This window comes from Mytilus californianus, unplaced genomic scaffold (genome assembly GCF_021869535.1).
Source record: "Mytilus californianus isolate M0D057914Y unplaced genomic scaffold, xbMytCali1.0.p SCAF_6, whole genome shotgun sequence".
NCBI lineage: Eukaryota > Metazoa > Mollusca > Bivalvia > Mytilida > Mytilidae > Mytilus > Mytilus californianus.
The window spans coordinates 87,605,510-87,629,505 of record NW_026262712.1 but is presented as its reverse complement, the minus strand read 5'-3'; the positions used below and the strand labels follow the sequence as shown (position 1 = coordinate 87,629,505).

The following is a 23,996-nucleotide window of genomic DNA, read 5'->3' as shown; positions in this document are numbered from 1 at the left end:
CATTGCTCGGTACTAATACATCCAGCCATTGTGTTATTGTGCTATGGTTAATTTGTATTCTTGTCTTTCATTTTTGCTTATGTAATTTTTCTATAGAGTGTCTATATGCCAATTTGTTTTTCTTTGTAGAAATAGTTATTTGTTTTTTCAGGATTATATTACAATGTTTACTGCTGTACCCCAAGTTCTGACATTTTTACCTATTATGTCTGTTTGTTTTGCTCACACATTGTTGTCAATATAATAGAATTATGTAAATGTCATACAAGTGAGAGATTTAGCTAGCTCTAAAACCAGGTTTAATCCACCATTTTCTACATAAGGAAATGCCTATACTAAGTCAGGAATATGACAGTTGTTTTCCATTCGTTTGATGTGTTTGAGCTTTTGATTTTGTCATTTTATTAAGGACTTTCCGTTTTGAATTTCCCTTCGATTTCGGTATTTTTGTTATTTACTTTTTATACTTGAGCGACATCTTTCAAAAGATGTCATTATATTAATATGTGCTTATGAAGAGTTTGCTCCAGTGTGGTTATTTCTAACAATTGTATCTAATGCACTAGTCAATACATCTTCATTGTGCAATTATCATGGAAAATATTGATTTTTATTAAATGAAAGCATGTTTTCTAAGTTAATGACAATCACATCTCTTTTAAATATCCTAATATTTGGCCTTTCAACTATTTTGATTCTGTTGCAGAAGAAACTGGTGTACAAAATTATAAGCCTAGTATCTTTGATAAGTTGAAGACGTATATTAAATCATGCTTACCTTTGCAACAATTTTCCATTCCAATAAACACAAATGTATTGACTCATTTAACAATCAGAATTTCCCCTGCCTGTATAATTTCTATTATGATGTAATCAGGACTTCATAATAATAAAAGAATATTTGGGGTATATGTCAATGAGACAGGAACACAACAACAAAATTTACAAAGACATCTAGAGGGCAGCATATGTAAATGCTCTTTTGTTCCGACGTTGGAAAGTTCCGGGCGGAAAGAACTAACTAGCCGAAAAGTTCCGGAGGATCTTATTAACTAGTTACTTTGTTCTTCCTCTGGTTTAAAAGTTCCACCGGAACAAAGTGACTAGTTGAAAAGTTCCAACGGAACATATCAACTAGTTAGAAAGTTCCTTTTTGCCAAATTAGTCAAAACCGGAACCAACAAACAAGCCCAAAAGTTCCAACGAAACTTATCAACCAGGCAGAAAGTTCCATTTGGAGAATTGATGCAAAGTAAAAGCGCAACATATTATATTTGAACCTTTCAAAGGGAAACCAAGATACTGATTACAAAAGTCAAAAGTAACTTATCAACTAGCCACAAAGTTCCTTTTTGGCAAATAAGTCAAAACCGGAACTAACAAACTAGCCCAAAAGTTCCAACAGAACTTATCAACCAGTCACAAAGTTCCATTTGGAGAATTGATGCAAAGAACCACATGAGGAGGGGGGTAATTCTTCCCTCTCTTGAGGGTACTATGAATACTAAATTTGCATGATAATGCAACTTATTCCGTTTTATGTGAGCTATGAAATACAACTTAAATTTTGCATATTTGTCCCCAAAGAAACCCCTTTCAGTGCGTTGGGTATTCTTGTAAATTAATGATTTGCTCTTATATATACTGATACTCATTCTTCCCCCTCTTTCTACAAAAAGGACAAAATATGGTATATTTGGAACGATGTAACTAGTTGTTCTGTTCCGCCAGAACTATTCAACTAGCTACATTGTTCCGGGACTTTTCAACGAGCTACTTTTTTCCAGAACTTTTCGACTGCACTCGGAATAAAACAACTAGTTGGAAAGTTCCATCGGAATGAAATAACTAGTTGAAAAGTTCCGCCGGAACAAGGTAACTGACGGAACATAGTGGCTGTTACACATACAGTCTTCAACAATAAACAGGTGTCTATACAATATTTCTACCTCTAAATGGCCACAGTCTATGTGTTAATAAATTAAACAGAAACAATCGTTTAATCTCAACACCTAATATTCCAAATGACAAAAATAACAACATTATATCTGACATCAAACAAAAGTCATAAGATATGACAAAACAAACCACTGACTAGGTTCCTGACTTGGGACAGACACATGAATATGTGGAGAGGTTAAACCAGTTTTTGAGATCTTAATCTTCTCCTATTTTAATCTAGATAGGTGAACAAACAAAAGGTATGCACAAGAACATACAATAAAATTAGCAATATCAGTTGCTGTACTTTATGGAAGATTTCATACATATCACTTTTTGTAGTTTTAAAAATATTGAAAAAAATTAAGTATGGGCCAACAAGTAGAAGTTGTCTAAAAGATCAGAAAAATTCTCATACTTTAAAAATTATCAACTTTAAGCTGCTGACCAAATAATAAGTCATTTTGTATAGTACTTCCTGTTATAAAAGAGCAACAATATAATGTGCTTGGTGAACGGACAGACAGACAGGAGAATCCAATATAGCCCCTTCTGTAATACTCGTAGAGTAAGGATATACTTATCTCTGTTTGAAATGGCAATGAATACAAAAATATAATAAAAGAATTATAAACTAAAATAAATCATACCATATATACTTATTCAAGTCTACCAATAATAGTTCAAATAATAAATAAACTTGTTTATTAAACAGATCTGCACCAAACAATAAATAGTGTTATTTCACTCGCTGAACAATTACAGCATTCAATAAATTAGCTTGTTGTAAAGTCAATGATTCATCTGTTAATTCTTTGTTTGGAAATGTTGTCAATAAAACAAATGATGATATGGCATACTGTGGCCTTGCGCTGAGATAAGTTAAGGAAATGAATTTTCTAACAATAACTAATATAATTATCAGCTAATATTGAGGATTCATTTATTTTCGTGGGAATCAATTTTCTTGGATTGAAGACAAATTGTATTTTCATGGATATTTGATTTCATGGTTTTGCCAAAGTCTGCGTAAAAGCCTTTAGAAAATTTGTACTTCATTGAACATTTATTTCGTGGTTCACCTTTACCCACATAATCCACGAAAATTGGTATCCCATGAATAATAATGATTATCGCTATTTTACGAAATTTTCCTTTGATCTTACTGACTGATAATTTCCTTTCTCAGCACAGTAGATTGATATGAAAAATTATCGCTAGAAACTAAGGGCCCCCGTGCCGTTGTCAATGAAATTAACAACGTCGTCATAGGTAAAAGAGCGATAAACAGATTATCATTGGTCACCTCAACTCGATTGATTTTCTCACTTTCGCCGTTCCGGCTCAAGCAAGAAAATCAATCTCGTTGAGATGACCAATGATAATCTATAAATCCACAGTACCCAACAGTTATAGTGTGTATGGTACTTTTTTTTTATAAAATTGGCAATACACATCAATATTTCATCTTTCCATTTCCTGTAGTGCCTCTCTACTTTCTTCTATGAACCTTGATAATCTTTATTTTTTGCACAATGTTCTCCAGGTATATATCGTGTACTAATTATGTTTTCCAGAGCACATTGATATATGTTGTGCTTTTGACATTTCTTTATTCCTAGCACCAGTGTTTTATCTTTTAGTATATGTTTTTAAATAACTGAATGGCTAATGAAGCTGTCAAAACAAAACATTATGTATTGACTGATATATGCTATTTAAATGATTGATAGATTGATGTTGGCTTAACACTTAATGGTTAATATTTCATGCATATTGAGAACAAGAACAAATCAACAATAAATCTAAAGTTAGGCTCTGCAAAGTGGGTTGTCTGGATTGAAGGGCAGTCCATTTGGACTTCCACTTAAAAATGAGGGTATCTTTGTTAGAAACAGAAATTTACCAAAATGCCTTAATCTGTGGGAATGACATTTTTATACTTGCAATTACTACATATCCTCGTTCCTGTTAATGAAATTACATGCATCACATCTGCCCCTTACCATAATTGAAAACAAAATTATTTGGTGTAACTTTATTTATCATTTTGATATACAACATTTTGTTTTTTATTGTTAAAATCTGAGTTTCAATTCAGTACTAATTTTTCCATACTGTTTGTATATGGTCTTAACACAAGAAAGGCTGATATACCTTTAATGCTAATTTAAAGAAATAAGCATAAATGTTTTGGAATGCTAAACACGAAACAAATTACAGATACTGCAAAATGTCTGCAACAAGTAGGGATAATGATGTTCAAATTTATATATTTTTATTTTAAGATGATTCACATTCTTTGATAGATTTATCCAAACATACATCAATATATTGTTAAATTACTTATATTCATAATGATGTACACAGAAACTTTATTAACCAAGATCATGTGATTCTTTGTGTAACTCCAAGTAACAAGTATTTAAGTAAGCTATTTTAAGTTAGTTTTTATGGAATAACCGCTTGTAAGCATACCTTCCACCTGTTATCTAATATTTCTTTTAATTTTTGGTTTTGTTTTTGTTTTTTAGGTTCATCATATTATTTTCCATGTAACTTTAATGAACAAAACTGCAAAATTTGAGTGTTTTGGTCATATTTTTCAAAGTTTAATTTGGATGTCCAATGTGATGTCATTTATACTACTAATAATGTTTGTGGTCACATATAATAAGGATACGTAACAATATATCTTCTTATATCTCTAACTGTGTGAGAATGGTTCAATTTTGCTGTTAGTCTGAAAAAAAAGATACATAGGGAACAATTGTTCATACAACCTTTGCAGGTTACTGCACACAATATAAAATTGCTAAAGTTCTTTGAAGTAGCTTATGAAATTATGAAGAATTTGATTTTCTTTTTTAAATAAAATAAAATGCTCCGCAGGGCGCAGCTTGATACGACCGCAGAGGTCGAACCCTGAACAGTTGGGGCAAGTATGGACACAACATTCAAGCTTGATACAGCTTTGCATTTGGATTGTGATTAAATATTTGACACAGCATAGGTTTCTGACACAGAATGAATGTGGTCTAAGAACTTAAAAATTTTAAATTGGACATTCACCTATTATGGTCCAATATCCAAAATATAAATACATGGTTAGATTCAGCATATCAAAGAACCCCAAGAATTCAATTTTTGATGAAATCAAACAAAGTTTAATTTTGGACCCTTTTGACCTCAATGTGGACAAAGTTGATAACGGGGCCCAAAAATCAAAAATCTAAATACATGGTTAGATTCAGCATATCAAAGAACCCCATATATTCAATTTTTGTTGAAATCAAACAAAGTTTAATTTTGGACCCCGATTTGGACCAACTTGAAAACTGGGCCCATAATCAAAAATCTAAATACATATTTAGATTCAGCATATCAAAGAACCCTAAGAATTCAATTTTTGTTAAAATCAAACTAAGTTTAATTTAGGACCCTTTGGACCTTAATGTAGACCAATTTGAAAACTTAACCAAAAATTAAGAATCTAAATACACGGTTAGATTCGGCATATCAAAGAACCCCAATAATTCAATTTTTGATGAAATCAAACAAAGTTTAATTTTGGACCCTTTGGACCTCAATGTGGACCAATTTAAAAACGGGGCCCAAAATCCAAAAACTTAATACACGGTTAGATTCAGCATATTAAAGAACCCCAAGAATTCAAGAATAAAACCCCATTGAAATTGGTCAAGAAATAAGCAATTTATACGAAGTATCTTCTTTTGCACAATACTGTGCAATTAAATATTTCTTGCTATTGCGCAATACTGTACAATTGACAATTTCTTGCTATTGTGCAATATTGTGCTATTGGATATTTCTTGCTATTGCACAATACTGTGCAATTGAAGATTTCTTGCTATTGCTCAATACTGTGCAATTGAAGATTTCTTGCTATTGTGCAATACTGTGCAATTGAAAATTTCTTGCTATTGCACAATAATTTACACATCCTGTTTGGTGTGTATCTCCTACCATATCATTATTATTTGCTTTTAAATATAAATCAGAAATAACCAACTTAAAATGGAAAATTTTAAAAGAAAAAAAAAATGAAAAAAAAAAAATCCCCCCCCCCCCCCCCCCCCCTCCAAATTTTTTGAACCCCCTTATGATTCATCACCCCCAAACTCAATCCCAGCCTTCCCTATGTGGTATGGTACTTTGCAGTACAATTTCAGAGAGATCCATACACTTGAACACAAGTTATTGTCTGGAAACTAGAAAAATGTGTTTTTTTCCCCTTTTTGGCCCCAAATTCCTAAACGTCTAGGGCAATTACCCCCAAACTCAAACCCAGCTTTCCCTTTGTGATATGGAACCTTGTAGTACAATTTCAGAAAGATCCATACACTTACACACAAGTTATTGTCCTGAAACTAGAAAAATGCTTGTTTTTTGCCCCTTTTTGGCCCCTAATTCCTAAAATATTGAGGCAATTACCCCCATCATCAATCCCAGCCTTCCCTTTGTGGTATGGTACCTTGCAGTACAATTTCAGAGAGATCAATACGCTTGAACACAAGTTATTGTCTGGAAACTAGAAAAATGCTTATTTTTTGCCCCTTTTTGGCCCCCAATTCCTAAATGTTTCGGCAATTACCCCCAAACTCAATTCCAGCTTTCCCTTTGTGATATGGAACCTTGTAGTAAAATTTCAGAAAGATCCATACACTTACACACAAGTTATTGTCATGAAACTAAAAAAAATGCTTGCTTTTTGTCCCTTTTTTGGCCCCTAATTCCTAAAATTTTGAGGCAATTACCCCCAAAATCAATCCCAGCATTCCTTTTGTGATATGGAACCTTGTGGTACAATGTCAGAGAGATCCATACACTAACACACAAGTTATGTCTGGAAGTTACAAAAATGCTTATTTTTGGCCCCTAATTCCTTTACTGTTGGTACCATAACCCCCAAAATCAATCCCAACCTTCCTTTTGTGGTATTGATCTTGTGGTAAAATTTCATAGAGATCCATTCACTTAAACTAAAGTTAGAGTGCGAAAACCAATGTGTCTTCGGACGACGACGACGACGACGACGACGCCAACGTCATACCAATATACGACCACAAAAATTTTGTTGCGGTCGTATAAAAAAGTACATATAAACTTTCATCAAACTAAATTTATTATTGATTTATCGGCATAAACCACATCATCGAACAATTGGTTCATACTGTGACGTAATCACATATGCATTGCGACATAGAAAATTTACCAGAAAGTGCAAAAATTAGAAAGTCATCTATTATTCATCTTTAACCATCACCAAATCTGTCTGTTTGTGGTAGGTTTTACTGTATTAAACAGACAGTCTAATCAGTATGTTTGTGATAGGTGTCGCTGTATTATTTACCTTGAACCATCATTAAATTGATCTGTACATTTGTGATAGGTTTCACTGTATTATTTACCTTGAAAAATCATCAAAATGATCTGTAGGTTTGTGATAGGTTTAACTCTATTATTTAAATTGCACCATCAGCCAGTCTGATCTGTATGTTTTTTGTAGGTTTTACTATAATATTTACCTTCAACCAGTAGTAAATCTAATATGTAGGTTTGTGATAGGTTTTAGTGTATTATTTACCTTGTGCCATCAGCCAATCGGATCTGTATGTTTGTTGTAGGTTGTGATGCGTTAACAGAGACTTCTCTCAATGCAGCCTCATCATTGGCTGAACCACTTGATGCTGTGGATGCCGAGACTACATTTGGTGCAGGACTATAAGGCAAAAAATATAACTGAATTTTACATAATTTATTCCAATTATGTTAAGTTATCTTGATTAGATTTATGTACATAAATCTTGCATATCATACTTTAAAATTCAACAATTAACCAAATGGTGTTTTCTCAATAAGTTCTATTCGTAACAAAGCTTTAAAATCACTGCAACAATACTTTTAAAGAAAGAATAATACTTTACTAGTCATGGAAAGCATGATCTATTTATCAGTTGAACTTTGAGTTTTAACTAGCTCTCATTACCTTTTAGTTCAATCATGTCGGCACTTCTAGTCTTTTTTTCATTTGTTGTCCAAGTAACATCTTTTTGTTTCTTTAAATGTCCTATGTAATATTATTTGATATGTACAGTTTATGAAATTGTTTTGCTCATTAACTGACCAAGGTTACAAGAAAGACTGAGCATTCAGGATCATGCTTAATGTGCCTGTCCAGTAACAGAAGCCTGTATACTTGTGCCGTTCTGTTTGAGCTGTTTTATGCCATGCCTACAATAATAGAGGGCATTATGTTTTCCAGTCTGTCTGTCCGTTATCAGGTTAAAGTCTTGGTTTTAGGTGTTTGTGCATTTTGTGGTCACATTAAATTGGTACATACATTATGAATTGAACTATTTAATACATATTCCAAATTAGATAGCAGTTTTCTGAATATGGAAATGTGATAGTCCGAGTGGGGATTTATGTCCTTTTGGAAATATCTTTTTGTTTGTGATATGTTACTGACTTTAATAAGACCATACCCTTATACTTTTGCTTCTATGTTTCTTATGTAAAATATATTACCTTCCTAACATATGGCCTTCTCCAGCAAAAGCTTTGACAGGAACTTTTGGCTGAACATAATCTTCTGTTCTGTGATCCTCCATATCTAAACTAACCTCACCACCTCTTGCCTCTCTTACCAGTTCATTTGGAACTTCTCTAAAAAAAATATGACTGGATATTTAAAAAGATGTTATTGCATATATTTTAACCTTGTGAAAAGAGATGGTATGATAAGGACCTATTTTGCCAAAACTAAGTAACACAAAAAAAATGTAAATTTTATAATGGAATGTTTGATAGATATGCACTATGTTAATCAAATATTAAGAATATTCACTGAAAGCAGAAAGCGTTGAAAAAACTCACTGTTATGCAAAAGAAACCATGTCTATGACAACATAATTATTTTTAATGTCATAACTCCAGGAGTATTCATTTTTATCTAATATTAATTCAAATACAGTCATATAGGTAAAATATGAACTATGGATTTCAGTTAAAAACAAGGCCAAACAACACCCTTATAGTATCTACTGCTTTCTAATAATAATTCAACATCTTTCAAATTGATATTTCTAATGATGTAATTTAAACACCATGAATCTTCAGATTTTAGAGTGAACATGAGTAACAAAGATATAATTTCCTGCTTTTTTAGATAACGGAAAAATTTTGTGAAGATGACTGGGAGAACTTTGAAAGTATTTAAACACATGCAAAAAGGAAATTTGGGAGAAAATGGATAAAAATAGAATATACATGTTTATCATCATCATTTTAATTCCCTCAGTGTAAAATCAAAATTAAATCAGCAAGTTTGAATAGCCAGAGTAAAGACAAATTGTTACCCAAGAAATGTATTTGTACTACAATATCACAAACTAATTACATTTTTACTAGAAGCTTAAAAGTGCAGCTTGTACAACTGCACTTCTACAACTAATGTATAATTAAAAAATTAAGTGACTGCAAAAAAAAACAAGATAAATGTTCCTCGAAATCTCCCACAGCCTGCAGAATTTTCCTTATTGACTAGGTTTCAAGTAAATTTTAACAGCCTATTTTGTGCATATTCAGTCAACAATCGCTTGTAATAACAATATTAATAAACGGCAACAATTTTACTGCACCAGCTGCACATATCAACAATAAATGTCTCTTCAGTGATGCTCTAGGCCAAAATATTTGAAAAACGAAAACTTATAAAAACGTTGATGAGCTGATCAAACTAAAAAGGACCTAAGTATACCCAAGGCAAGGTATCAGAGCTTTGTATGAGGGAGTTACATTCCTTAATTTGAAATGATTACCAAAATTTTATAACAGCAAACTTCAAACAATATCCTTATTTTCATGCCATTTTTGTAACATATCAATTATACTTTATAGATAGTATACATCTTATTCATACCTGTAAACCACTGTAAGTTAAAATGCAGGTCAACATTTTATATAATTACATATCAATCAATAGATGCATTAATTATTATTCACATGGTTGCTGCATTATAGCATAATATTAATGTTCTGATGATTCATCAAATAACTTTTTCAAATCTTTACCTGTATGTATGAAAGTACCAGATATGCAGTTCAGAAGTTTTAGGGGAATTTATTAATGTTACAGTACCGATGTTTCTAATACTATTCAGAGTCTAAATATAAACTTCAAATTTGAAGACTATCTTGGCTGGTATTGTATGAAGTTTAGACCTATCCATGGTAATTAGGGAATTATCACTTTTCAATCAATTGAAAATCAAAAAACTGTTTAGACTGCTCTTAATACAGTTAACCGAGATAAAAAAAAAATGAAAACTACGGTTCATGGAGAGCATCAACTTTGGCAGTATCTCAAAGGAAAATTTAGTATTTTGGACCTCAAAAGTTTCATCTACTTCTAAGTATGATTGCATTCTGGGGACAATAATTTATTTGGGAAATGTTTACAAGACCCCTTACGAAATCAACTTTACTCCATTTTGGATTTTTCTGATTATCAAACTCATCTTAGGTTTTGATGAGAGGATATATTCATTCAAGTTTGATGATGATCTGATAAAAATGATGGCACTTTCCTGACAACAAAAATTAGTTTTATTTCAACAAGTTCCCCACTTTTAGATTTTTCTGATAATCAATCTCATCAGAGGTTTGGTGAGTTCAAGGATCCATGCAAAGGTGTTGGGGTATAATAAACCACAGAACTATAACTTATTCACTGCATATGTACTGAATGATATGGTAATTTATACCAGTGAGTAAATTCTTGAATTTAATAGTACAACTGGTGCTTTTGTTTATTTTATCATGTTATACTGTAAATTCAGAAATTATTACTGTTTTTATAATTGCGAAAATTACAACAGCATTTCTTTGCACAAAAATAAATACTTGCAATTTAAATTTTGATAGCATTATTTGTGTTCAACAATCGCTACAATAAGTGCACACAATAATTTCTCAATTTATAGTATCATTTACAAATGAAAAGATTCATCTGATTCCTAAACAGGGAACCTTGAAACAACATATTATACATTTTTTTTGGTTTTATAACCCTGGAGAAGAAGAACCATCTGTATGTATTTGCTGAGCAACAGCATGGAACAACATGTGTTATGTGCAGGGTATATAACATACAATGTATCATACATTTTTGCTGTAATGTAACCCTGATAAAAAGCTGTATGCATATATATGCTTAGGAACTCCAACATGATCAGGACCTACCCTTTAGATATAGAATCTAAAAATTCTTTGTTGGTAGGATCTTTGAAATCTCTTAAAGGTCCATTGTCAATACTGAAACCATTCTTCCATAACTTTAATATCATATCAACCTGAAAACAAATTTACATGTTACAAATATAATTCTTATAAAATTTCATTATCCACCACTTACTATTGTAAATAAAAGAATGTGACCATGGGACTCAGATGCCCCTGCTTGTAAATATGCAAGAGTCAATGTACTAATTAATCATACCTATTGACATTTTGTTTTCTTTAAAACTTGATAACATTTGTTTTCTTTGTTTTTAATGCGGAAACATAAAATTCAGCAACTTTTCAATTTGTAAAGGGACATGACTCAAAAACAATGAAAGTGACGCCACCCAAATTCAAACTTGATCTGTGTTTGGTGCTAAGCATTGTGCATGTTGTGTATAAGTTTCATAACATTTGGTTGAGGCAAAGTTAAGTTACAGTGTGGAAAGTGCAAATTTAGCATTTTTTTCATTATTAAAGGGACGCCACACTAATTCATACTTGATTTGTGTTGGGTGGTCATATATAAGAATTATGTATAAATTTGATAACATTTGGTTGAGGCAAACTAAAGTTAGAGAATGGAAACCAATTTTGGGATGCACATACACACGTATATACGGATGTACTGATGGACAAGGGTGAACCTTAATGATCCCTGTGCTTATAGTGCTTGGGGCATAAACATGAGGATTAACCATAACCAGAATGTATGGTAGACATCAAGTTCTATGTGTTACATACTGTAAACTCAGAAATTTTTATGATGTTTTTATTATTGCTATATTAAAGTGGAAAAGGTTCGGTGTCGCAATAATAAAAAAAAAATTGCAATAATTAATCTCCCATTTTTTTGTTCACATTTCAATAATCACAATTATAAAAATTTTGAGTTTACACTATGAAGGGACAATCTTATCTTGTTAAGAAACAGGCTACAATTATCAAAGGGAGACAACTTGTGTTAAAATTGTGTAATTACAGAATCAAATTGGTAATTGCCAAATAGACTATTCCCTCCACTGCTGTGTTTATATTTACTAAGACTATTAATTGTTCAATTGAATTAAATCACTTTCAATATCAAATAAAAACAAAAACATATATTGACTTGATTTTGAAGCAGCTAAAGAATGACATAGCAGTGAAAAAAATGCTTGTTTATTCAAATGTCCACATTATCAGATAATAAACTGTCCCACTCTGGAAGAATTAATATGAGGGCATAAAGGCAAATACTGCCTTAAAAGGGAGAATCAGCAGGCATTATCCCTTTCCTTGTCCAAAAAAGTGTATGTCTTTCTACTGAAAAATAATCAATGCCTACAAATTCCTTTACAACAATTTGTTCTATAGATAATAACTAACCCTATACAATTCATCTGCTTCATATATTATATATGTAGGACTCTAAAGTGTGATGGTACTCTAAAGTGCGATGGTCTACGCTAAAGTACGATGGTGTCTCACGTTTAAGTGTGATGGTTGTTTGTTTTCTAAAGTACAATGGTATATCATACTAAAATGCAATGGACCAATAGGGTAAGGTTCGAGGGATTAAAATGTTTAAATACATGGATTTAAAAAAAATAGTCTGTTTGCAAAAGCTAGTATGCTAACATATGTGAGATCCTTTATAATTTACCGGTAGGCTTAAGTGATTGTTTCTAAATTTAGAAGACCGACCACGTTATAATTGCTAAAAAGGTAATTTAGGTGTCACAAAATACTGTATTTCCTGTTAAATGAATTTTTAACAATTCAGGCGTATTAAATATTTGGATAATTGGTGTAGCTTGCCGCTTACACAGTCTATCAATAATCTGAACACCCCCCTTTACAGTTGTCATTGAAAATTACAAATACAAAATGCGTTCATTGTCGGAATAAGTAACTTTTATTTGTACAAGGCTTGAAGCTTTAATTTAAATGCGAGAAAAAAGTGATATTCGTCAATCTTTCTCCTTTTTCGTAACAAGTACAAATACATGTTGTATTTTCCTACACTGTACAAACTATGTTTTAGCCGACAATTTATAATTTACGCTTAAAAACATTTACCTTTATATTACCGACATTACTTTTCAATAAAATTAACAATATTTTAACGGGGACCGCAAAGTAAACTTCTACGTAAACAATGATTTAAATGTATCCATTGGCTTCCAATAGAAGCAGGATACAGGATACCTATGCTTAAACTATTTTGTATCTATATAGTAAAATGGTCGACTGCAGGCTACAAGTCCTTCTTCCAGCACTCGAAAAAAAACCACATTTTCTTCAGCCAACAAAGCACTGTTAGGTCTGAAATAAAGTAATGGACATTTGGTTTAAAAGTTGTCAATCAAATATTCTTAATTTATCTTCCCGCATATTCATTTTTGGTTTGTATAAACGACTGTTAACGTCATAATCCAACTACATTTCTTACGTCTATACTTTCGCGGACCATGGGACTTTAGCCTATGGAGGCATCGCACTTAAGCGCAGTCCATCGCACTTAAGTGTGACCATCGTACTTTAGCGTCCCCATCGCACTTTAGAGTCCTACATATTTATTCGTACACTCCTTGTTAAGAGGGTGCATAAAGCCTAATTTCCTACCTTTCTAGCCTGGTCTCTGATAGGAGCACCCTGTACAACATCTATTGGATCTTCTTCTGTCTCTCCAAGTCTGTAACCAGCTCCTCTAAAAGCAAACTTAGTACCGGCTGGCTTTTTGGCTTCTGGTTCTCCAACTTCTTCTGCACCATGACTATAAAAAATACATTTAATACAAAACAGTTTAAGGTTTTACTTCACATATACTTTTTCCCTTACAAATCATGGTCTTAATATTTCACTTGACCAAGTTCTAATGCGGTGCATGAAAAATTGACAAACATTTAATGTCTGTTCACCTTGGCTATAAGAGAACAAAGATTTTATAAGAGATTATACAAGCAAAAATATCTTCATCCCATATATTTTACATTTCTTTGGTTCAATGTAATCACATATAAGCATCAATATTTGTATATAAAGTTTTTTTATATGAGAGTTTGAATGATGGGTTCTTCATTTCTGTATTTCTATTTTCAGACCATTTTTCTCTATTCTATATAAATTTTACCTGTTATTCTCTTTTCTTTAAACTTTAGCACCCCATTATTCTCTATTCTTTATTTTTTGGCCTATTTTTCTCTATTCTTTTTTTTTTGCCATTTATTCAGCACATTTTGCCCATTGTTCTCTAATCTTTAAACCCCATCCACACCCTCTTGTATAATGTTTTGATACAATGCAACAAAAGATTGCAATGTACACTTCTAAGTATTGTGCACACATACTATGGATTCATTTATTTTTGTGGATTGGGGAAAACTTAAATTTCACTCTAACCAGGTTAAACATTGTTAGCTTTTAACCTCTCCTTCCCTATCTATAAACTTAATACCAGCAACTTCAGTAACTAGTCAAAACTACAAATTACAAATGTACATACTCTTTTGCTGACTGGAACAGGTCTTCTACAATCTTTTTATTATTTTTCTTTTTGGATGGTCCTAAAACTTGCTGACCACTGAAACAAAAACATTAACCTTATAAGTCTAAATGGCTGGCATGGCAGATATTTGCTATGAGTTTTTATAACTTACCTGATACATGTACATAAAATTAAACAAGATCTATAAATAATTTCAGAAAAAAAAACATTCACTGTTATTCCATCTTCTGTGATACGTGCCCTGAAATTAATGATAAAAAAATTTCCATGGTTTCAAAATTTCACAATATTTTCCCCCCTGTTCCATTTCCATTATTACACAAAATACTGTAAATAATAAATTATTGTTTGTATTTATTAATGTGATTGTTAAACAATGGATAAATATGGGACATCAAATATAAAAGCAATTTAAGAAACTGCTGTATAAAAATAAACCTATCAATATTTAGAATTTGACTTCCAGTTGGTGCAACATATAATATATATGATGAATTAATTCATGATTCAAATACCTACATGCGCTTGTTAAAGCCAAAATCAAATGTAGCAGTGCTTTTGGTTCTACTAAATATCTCAAAATCACAGGAGGCCTTGAACACAGTGGGAAAGCACACACCTCAATGCAAGTTCAAGACAGTCCATACATTTTGTTTGGTATTTTTGTTGTCTGAGCACTTTGGTCTGAATAATTGGATTTAAAATTAAAGCAATAATAAATGAAAATGTGAGCCTGTTTCATAAACTCCAATCATTTTTTTTTTAACACTATATGAAAAACTGTTATATTCCCTCATTTGTCCCTTTTGACATTGAATCATAGTCTGACACTATTTCATGTTACACAAGTTTCATGACTGTTCCCAGATAAACATGAGTTCAGACATACTCTAAATACTAGTTAGTTACAGCCTGTTGCTGTTTAAATTTAATGTAGATGCAGATATTTACCTGGTTTCAGATCCACCTGCATAAAATGCCTGTCCTTCATCTGAACTTGAGCTGTCACCTTCTTTTTGGTAATTAGCTATTGTGGCAAACCTAGATATTAAAATACGGATTTTCAAGAGAATGGCAATAGAAATATAAAAGATAAATTAATTTGGAGATTGTTAAATTTTCTTTTTCAAGTAGCTACAATTTTGACAATTCAACATTAATAGAAGTAGAATTGTGCAATAATATTTCATAATAAGCAGTCAGTTTTGTTCATTTTTCAAAATAAGCTCAAAAACATTGCTGATGTATTATTGACTTAGACAGGGACACAGTGATAAGAAGTACTATTCATACTAAGAACTTTTACTTTGAAACACAAGTCTGTTCTATACTTTAAACAAATATATGTAGAAAATTCATAGCAAATAAAAGAAAACCACATGATGAACTATAAAAAAAATCCTCCTTATGCTTTCATCAATTGTGACCTTGATGTCTGTTTTGGTGATCATTAGACACCAAGTTAGAAGTTATATACAGACTTGAACTATAACTTTTATGTCTGATTTGATGGACCTGAAACTAAATCTATATAGATAGTGACTGTAACCTTAAGGTCTCCTCAGTTGCCCCAACAGAAACACTAGAAAAGACATCTTAAGGTCAAAATTTATGAATGGTCTATATACATGAACATGTATATAATATACGTGTGTAGAGGCTCCATGTAAGATGATTGAATGATCTATATACATGAACAGGTATATAATATACATGTGTAGAGGCTCCATGTTAGTCTGTTAGATGATTGAATGGTCTATATACATGAACATGTATATAATATACATGTGTAGAGGCTCCATGTTAGATGATTGAATGATCTATATACATGTTTGTGTGTAGAGGCTCCATGTTAGATGATTGAATGATCTATATACATGTTTGTGTGTAGAGGCTCCATGTTAGATGATTGAATGGTCTATATACAGGAATATGTACATAATTACCTGTGTAGAGGCTACATGTTAGATGATTGAATGATTGACTGTTGTTTTCACACACCCAGTGGCAAATTCATTCAAATAAATTATTCAGGACAAGAAAAAGTTAAACATTAAATCAATCACCAGGAGTTAAGTTCTGTAATGTGATGATAAATTAGAGAATGGAAACGGGGAATTTGTCAAAGAGATAACAACCTGACCAAACAGCAGAAAACAACCCAAGGAAACCAATGGGTCTTCAACACAGCAAGAAAATCCCACACCCGGAGGCGGGCTTCAGCTGGTCCCTAAACAATATTGTATACTAGATCAGCAAAAATGGACGTAATGACGGTATGAATGGACTGGGATAAAGGTAAGAAACTTTCCTTTGCAATATACATAGGTTACCTTGTACATGTTTACCATGGCAGACTGGTACAGGTATTTTTGATGTCTGTTTTTGGTGTTTGCTGAACCTGTGACATCATAGTACATGTACTCACAGAGGGAACATTACCTTGATGGCTGTTTTGGTGGCCCTGAGGCCCCGTGCTGTGTAGATTTCTGGACTGTTGGTTGGGAAACTGGTGCTTGTACCATATCATCATCACCATCTTCTTCATAAAAGCTTGATACAGCTAACTAAACAAATAAAATACAAACAATTCATCAATTCATCAAGGTGAAAAATATGCAATGTTTCTGGTATAATCATGAAAATGGGAAGGGTTGGTTTTAAGTTTTATCCATACTTATACTTATGCAGTGATTCAGTTCAATTTGCAAAAATAAAGTCATCGCTGCAATTGTCTGCACCTGTTCTAAGTCAGGAATCTGATGTTCAGTAGTTGTCGTTTGTTGATGTGGTTCATAAGTATTTCTCGTTTCTTGTTTTTTATATCTATGTAGATTAGACCGTTGGTTTTCCTGTTTGAATGGTTTTACACTAGTAATTTTTGGGGCCCTTTATAGCTTGCTGTTCGGTGTGAGCCAAGGCTCCGTGTTGAAGACTGTACTTTGACCTATATTGGTTTAATTTTATAAATTTTGACTTGGATGGAGAGTTGTCTCATTGGCACTCATACCACATCTTCTTATATCTATTGAAAGTTTGTCTTCCAAAATGTAAATAAAAAGTATTTTTCAATTATCATGATTATTATTTTACGTCATTATGACTTGAATATATGTGTCTCATATGAACACAGATATGTTTTATTTGTCCTAGCCACAATCCTGGCCTCATTCTGTTGTTTAGTACTTGTCATTGAATGTGATGACTTACCAACAGATTTTTACTTGCAATGAACAACATGAAAGTTGCCACTAGTATAACAAGAACTGCTTACTATTTTGAGAGCATCTGAATTCATCCACAGACGTTGGTGGGGATCATGTTGCTTAATCTTTAGTTTTCATTTTAGTGTTTTTGTGGTCTGTTGTTTGTAACTATCTTTTTCTTCTGATGTCTATCCTTCTTTTTGTTTAGTGATTTTTTTTATTTGTTGTTGTCATGTTCATGGCAGTTTGATTGCCAAAAACATATAAAATTATATTTCTTTCATGCTATATTCTAATCTAGGTTAGTGATTTGGTTGAAGAACTTCATATGAAGAAGGATAACTCTTTCCTATATTACATGTATTATAGAATAAATTGTTCATTTGTATCAATAAATCAGCACTAGTGTTACTGTGTGTGTGTGTGTGTTTTGTATCTTTTCTTTCTTTTCCTTGCTTTCAATGTTATTATATGTAATTCTACACATATATATTTAAAAAATCATAAGCAGAAGCACTAGGTATGATTTCAATTTTTATTTTATTTTTGGAAATTCAGAAAATGTTTTCTTTGATCCTCATCATACTCTTAAAATGTCTTAACTGATATTCCATAAACATGATGAAGACAGAAAGCTTTTCTACAAGAAATATATCGCTATTTGATACAAAAATGCAATGTTGTTGTCAAAACATAGATCCGAAGGTTTGGATGCTGAAAACAAATTTCATTATTTAAGAATCAGACAGCAACATTAACAGCCAAAACAAAATTCAATTATAAACCCCCCTGACATGAGGTCTTTATTCCTGACCAAAATTTGCCAATCTCCTGTTCTGAGTTTAGTGTTTCCTGCAGCTTTTGAAAAGGGCAGGGTAATTTTTTTTCTCAGAGGGCACTCTTAGCACGATTGGCTAGTACACTTTAAGGGCACTCTTTACATAGATATAAAGGCACTGTAATGGATAGGGATTTAATCGAATATACCATTGTTTCATATTTATTGGTAAGAAATAAAGATATGCATATTAGGTTGTTAAATTAATTCCATTTTGTAATACAATCATCACTTCTAGACTCAGCTAATAGAATTTTGATCATGTTCATTGTGCAACTGCCTCATTTCTATAAATAACTCCAGTTATAAACTTTAATACTGAATCACTGAGACTAATTGTCTAAGAAGGTGTTGACTGTTGTGAAAGTGGACTTTGCATGACCAAGAGCATATGCAATGCATTGCTTTTAGATGCACAAAAGAAGTGCCAAATACCTTTTGGATCTTGCATGTTTATCCCTATCAAAGCTACCTTGTATAGCAAGACTTACTATACATATTCTGCAGCTTTTAATCTTATATTCCATCTGGTTTTTTTTTATTATTATTGAAACGTTGTTGATTTTGTACTATTCAAACTATATCAGCTATATTCTTAACTTTAATTTTATTAAGGCCACATTTAAAAATATGTTGGTTTGCCATAGCCCAAGTGCCATAAAAAAGATTGGGTTGGTAGGTAGGGTTTTTTTTTTTTTGTAAGACAAATATGCTGGAACATAGAGTGACTTGCTCTTCTGGGCCAGGTTCGCCCTCTACAGCTGCTAATTTTCTTTTCAATTTGTACTGAACATTGTTGTTAGCGTCCATATCTGGACATCCAAGTCAGTTTAGCACTTTAAACCATGAGCAGTGTTCTAGGATTTGCAACTTTCCACGGAAAGTTGGTATCAAAAATTCACTACTTTCCCACAAGTTTAATGAACTTTCCCTTAATTTCATACTATTTTGAAAATGTTTTCATAATTTTGTTATTCCTTTCATCGCATGTTTATACATGTAGTTCAATTTGAAATTATGAACTCTGTTATTTCCTATGAAATAATTAGTTTTGTCTAACTAGCTTGTGATTGTGTTGATAATGCAATGTCATGATGATATCATGGTCATGTTCATCTAGATATACAAAACATTTGATGGAATATTTTAATTTTATTTTTAAATATATTAATTTTAGTTTGACCCATGTCTATTTGTGACATAACATCAGTAATTCAAATGTATAGGCACAAAAAAGTGATAATATTATACGCTAAAAACCACAAATTTGAGGTCTGGATATTAAATCTTTTTGCGTCTAGATCAGATGCATACTTTAAATCTCGGATTTCCCTTTTTTAGCTATCAAGAGTATTAATGAATGTGATCTCGAAACACATGTGCACGTTTCCCTCCCCTAGACTTCAGAACCACTGCATGATTTTTCACCAACAACAACGATCTTGCTTTGAGACTTTGATTGAAATAAAAGAATACAATTGTTTCTTGGACCGTTTGATCTGCCTGAATAGGAAGTTTCTGTAATTTAATTTACGTGCCCACGTGGGAATTCTAGAACACTACACGAGTATATGCAGGTAGACGTTCAAAGCCACTTTGCAACCTTGACCGATGTGGAGGAGAAAAAGATGACCAGATACGGAAAAGAACCAAAAAAAATATGGAAATCATAAATATGATTTAAAAAAAAACAAAAAAAAAACGATTTTTTTTCAATAAAAAACTTTACAGTCGGGAGGGTTTCAATTGGGTCGGTCGGGCTATGGCAAACAAACCCTTTTTTAATTTTGGCCTAAGATAACAACAGTATGAAAGCCGTCGTAAATTCACACCCAACTTGATGTCTCGACCGACCGAATAGTAGAAATAGAAAATATAAACAAACATCAGATTGTTTACGTAAATTATCAGTGGTAATGTTTCATCCCATGCATCGTAAAATTATAACTCAAACGGTCGCCTGGTTCCCTTTTCAGTTGTCTACATTTTAAATTCGTAGAGGTACAAATCGATGTTGTCCCTGTTAGCCTGTTAGATTCAATCATGAATAGTATTTGTACTCTGTCGCTTCAAAACTGTTCAAACATTACAAAATTCAATAAAATGTTGGCCATTAAAATTTTGATTTCCTTCCAAGGGAAATAACTCGAAATGGTCTTGCTAAAAGATGAATTGCAGAACCGATATTAAATTACGGCGGGGCGTTCTAAAATACGACAGAAAAAGGGCATGGCGCCAAATTTTTTTCCTAAAAAGGGCAGGGCGTCAAGAAAACACGGCAGGCGCCATACCACGCCGAAATATAAGTGTCACAGTATATTATGAATAGCAATAAGGTGTATACCAGTATTGTGATCGCCAAATTCAGGTGATCCTGGGAACAGTATATCTAATGGGAAATGAATCTGATAGGCTTTTCAGTATAAAATTGATAAAATCTCGGACTCCACGAGAATTTGCGTTATTTATGGATTTTGGTGGCGTCTGACTGAAAAACTATCGGAACTGCTCAATAAATTAACCATATAATTCTAATCATAAATAAATAAAAGTTTTACCATAGATACCATGGATACATTTTGTCATATAAAATGACCAAAATAAGTGTGATTTATTTGATGTGAAGTGTTTTATAATGTTTTTAAATTTGGGAAGCCAATCGGCGCCATTTTTTTATTACCCTGTTTGCATTCTGTGATAAAATGAATGCGATTATAACAAATTTGAAGTGACAGAATACAAGTTTGATACACTGGCATCACTGTAAAACTAGTTTGAATGACATTTTATTGATATTATCAGACATTATTAGGATAATAGCGAGTACGTTTTTAACACATGTCCGTTTCCATATCGTATCTTTATTACCTATGACCTGACGATAAAATCGGCTACAATTAGGTAGTGTCAAGTCCCGTCAATATATATGTTCCTGGGTGATCCGTGAATTAATTTGCTTATATTGTGCAATGATAAGGTAAAAAAAATATTTTATTTTAACAAAAATTTTAAAATATACAGATATTCTGCAGTGTTCTGTACATGGTAATTTGTGAGATTCTGTGGTTTTTCTATGTGTTGTTTCCTTAATTTTTTTTATTATGGTAAAACAATTCTGTAAAAAATGGAGACGGAACATTTTTATTCGTTTTCATTTTTCATTTCCCCAACTCGCATAATAACCTGGCTAAAACAATTCATGTCGTTCGACCTAAAGCAGTGGTAGCGTTATTTTAAATTTCATGTAGCAACAGAGACCGGCGTCCGGGACTACTCCTAATTTAGGGGGAAAGGGGAAGGCTTTTTGTACGAACCTCTACATTACCACCAGCTGATTCAATATAAAATTTTGCCCTTTCATCGTCTACACCAGTCAAATTTTTAAACTGGTCGACTTTTGTTTGGTCTGCCATGATTATGAGTTTTTTTGTGCTAATAATCTCCCTTATAAATAACTAGGTTTCGGAATCTATTCCGGTTTTCAATTCCGGCATAAAACAAAAAAATCGGTTCATCATAAACATATGATAACATAGGAATAATAAGCTCTGCAGGACTTTTAACCGACTAAAAAATGTACATTTTTAAACTTCTACTGTCATAGCATTTTGTCTACGAATTTGAATGATGGAAAACCAGATTTTTTAACTCAGTTAGGTTATCATATTTTTTTTTGGGGGGGGAGTCATATTTACTGATGGTTTTTGTGATCATCAAATATTAAATCAGTCAGTGCCCTTTCTTGCTTTTTTTCCATTTTTTCTTTGTGTTGATCTCTCATTAAAAAATGCCATAATATAGGACGCTAGTAAAAATTTCACATTTGAATGGCACATAAAGAACAAGTTTACCGACTTCAGACTTGTAATTTTTTGCTAATTCTTTTCAAACATTTTTAAAACGGTTCATCATGAACATCATCAGTGGCAGTATACTCACTACTTGGCGCCCTCCCTATAGACTCAGAGCTACATAAAATGCAATTAAGCCTTGTACACTCCGAGTTCTTGTGCTCAGTTTGAAAATCACTGGCGTGAAACTTAAGGGATATTTTGCTGCGTCAGTACGGAATAGAAATATGTAAATGGAATCATTTCATTACACTTGAAATATACTAGTTTAATATAACTTAACCATGTTTACCTAACTTGGAAGAGCTTCTAGCTAGTCTCACAATAAAAGTCAAATGAAAACAAATTGTCAGATCTGCTATTAACAAATATTGGAACAATAACTTCAGTTCACTTAGTACAGAGAAGTCGACCTTAAATCGTATTTGTATTGACACTTATTATTATTAGTATATGGAAAATATATCCAGTTTGTAAAATTGCCACCGAAATTACAGGGGAAACAAAGAAAGCTATAGCAAAAACTAGAATTGGGACTTACCTCTTACAAGCAAATAAAACAAAATTGAATATATGGGTAGTACAAACCCGGCCACTTGTCCCTTATGCGAGTTAGAGGAAGACAAGCTCTTTCATTCTTACTAGATGTCCAACTCTGGAAGGATTTCAAAATTCATATTAAAGTAGACTGTAATCAATAGAATTAGGCTTGATCAATGAAAAACTAAGTTTCAAAACAGGGACAACATAAGCCAATTAATTGTTGATTGTAAAAAAACGAGTGAGCTCAACACCGATTTCTAGGACTTTGTGCTATAAATTACACATAGATATGCTAACCCAAATAAGACATTACCCCTCAAATAAATGCTAAAACAAAATATAGACGACAATGATTTTCCTAGTATGTATAGATTTGAACCTCAAACAATTTAAAATTTCTAGCTAGTTGTGCCTATAAAATACAGTTAGATGTGAGCTCGAGAGTACATACAGTACATTTCATATAGTGGTGGTAGTTACTGAACGGAATTCAAAAAGCTACATGTACATTTGATATGTATATGGTGATAGTTGGTGTACGGAATTCAAAGCCGGAGCTTCATGGACATTTGATCAGTATATGGTGGTAGTTGATGCACGGAATTCAAAGAAATATACGGACATTTAATGGTATGTCAGACCACGGTTCTACTATTGCAAAAAGGGAAGTACTGTGAAATCTTTTGTATATTCCCAAAATAGTACAGCTTTACTACGCTTTTCCCATTTTCCTTTGCTTTAAAGGGTAAAACTTATCTCCCTTTGACCTTAGACGTTAATTATTTTTATGTCTTTTCATAATGATCTTAAATAATAATATA

At 32.4% G+C, this 23,996-nt stretch overlaps 1 protein-coding gene across 1 annotated transcript; it reads right to left on the bottom strand.

The window, feature by feature from the left end:
• Positions 1-2,555: 2,555 nt before the first annotated feature.
• LOC127705951 (NSFL1 cofactor p47-like) lies at positions 2,556-22,218 on the bottom strand. The gene is made up of 10 exons (XM_052210335.1): positions 22,096-22,218; positions 17,180-17,304; positions 15,689-15,778; positions 14,735-14,812; positions 13,855-14,005; positions 11,209-11,318; positions 8,494-8,631; positions 7,550-7,684; positions 4,625-4,684; positions 2,556-2,813 (listed from the first exon to the last, which is right to left on the bottom strand). Exons 1-10 carry the CDS (start codon positions 22,192-22,194, stop codon positions 2,681-2,683), a joined length of 1,119 nt encoding a protein of 372 aa, XP_052066295.1. The 5' UTR covers positions 22,195-22,218; the 3' UTR covers positions 2,556-2,680.
• Between the last annotated feature and the right edge of the window lie 1,778 nt (positions 22,219-23,996).

What these genes read in the sequence shown, in the direction of transcription:
- LOC127705951 (XM_052210335.1), bottom strand. Translation starts at nt 22,194, where the DNA reads ATGGCAGACCAAACAAAAGTCGACCAGTTTAAAAATTTGACTGGTGTA. An exon ending in TTAGATTCTATATCTAAAGG is followed by an intron (nt 8,632 to 11,208) that starts GTAGGTCCTGAT and finishes TATTTTTTTTAG; the next exon opens with AGAAGTTCCAAATGAACTGG. An exon ending in ATAAGAAGATATATTGTTAC is followed by an intron (nt 2,814 to 4,624) that starts GTATCCTTATTA and finishes AACTTATCTCAG; the next exon opens with CGCAAGGCCACAGTATGCCA.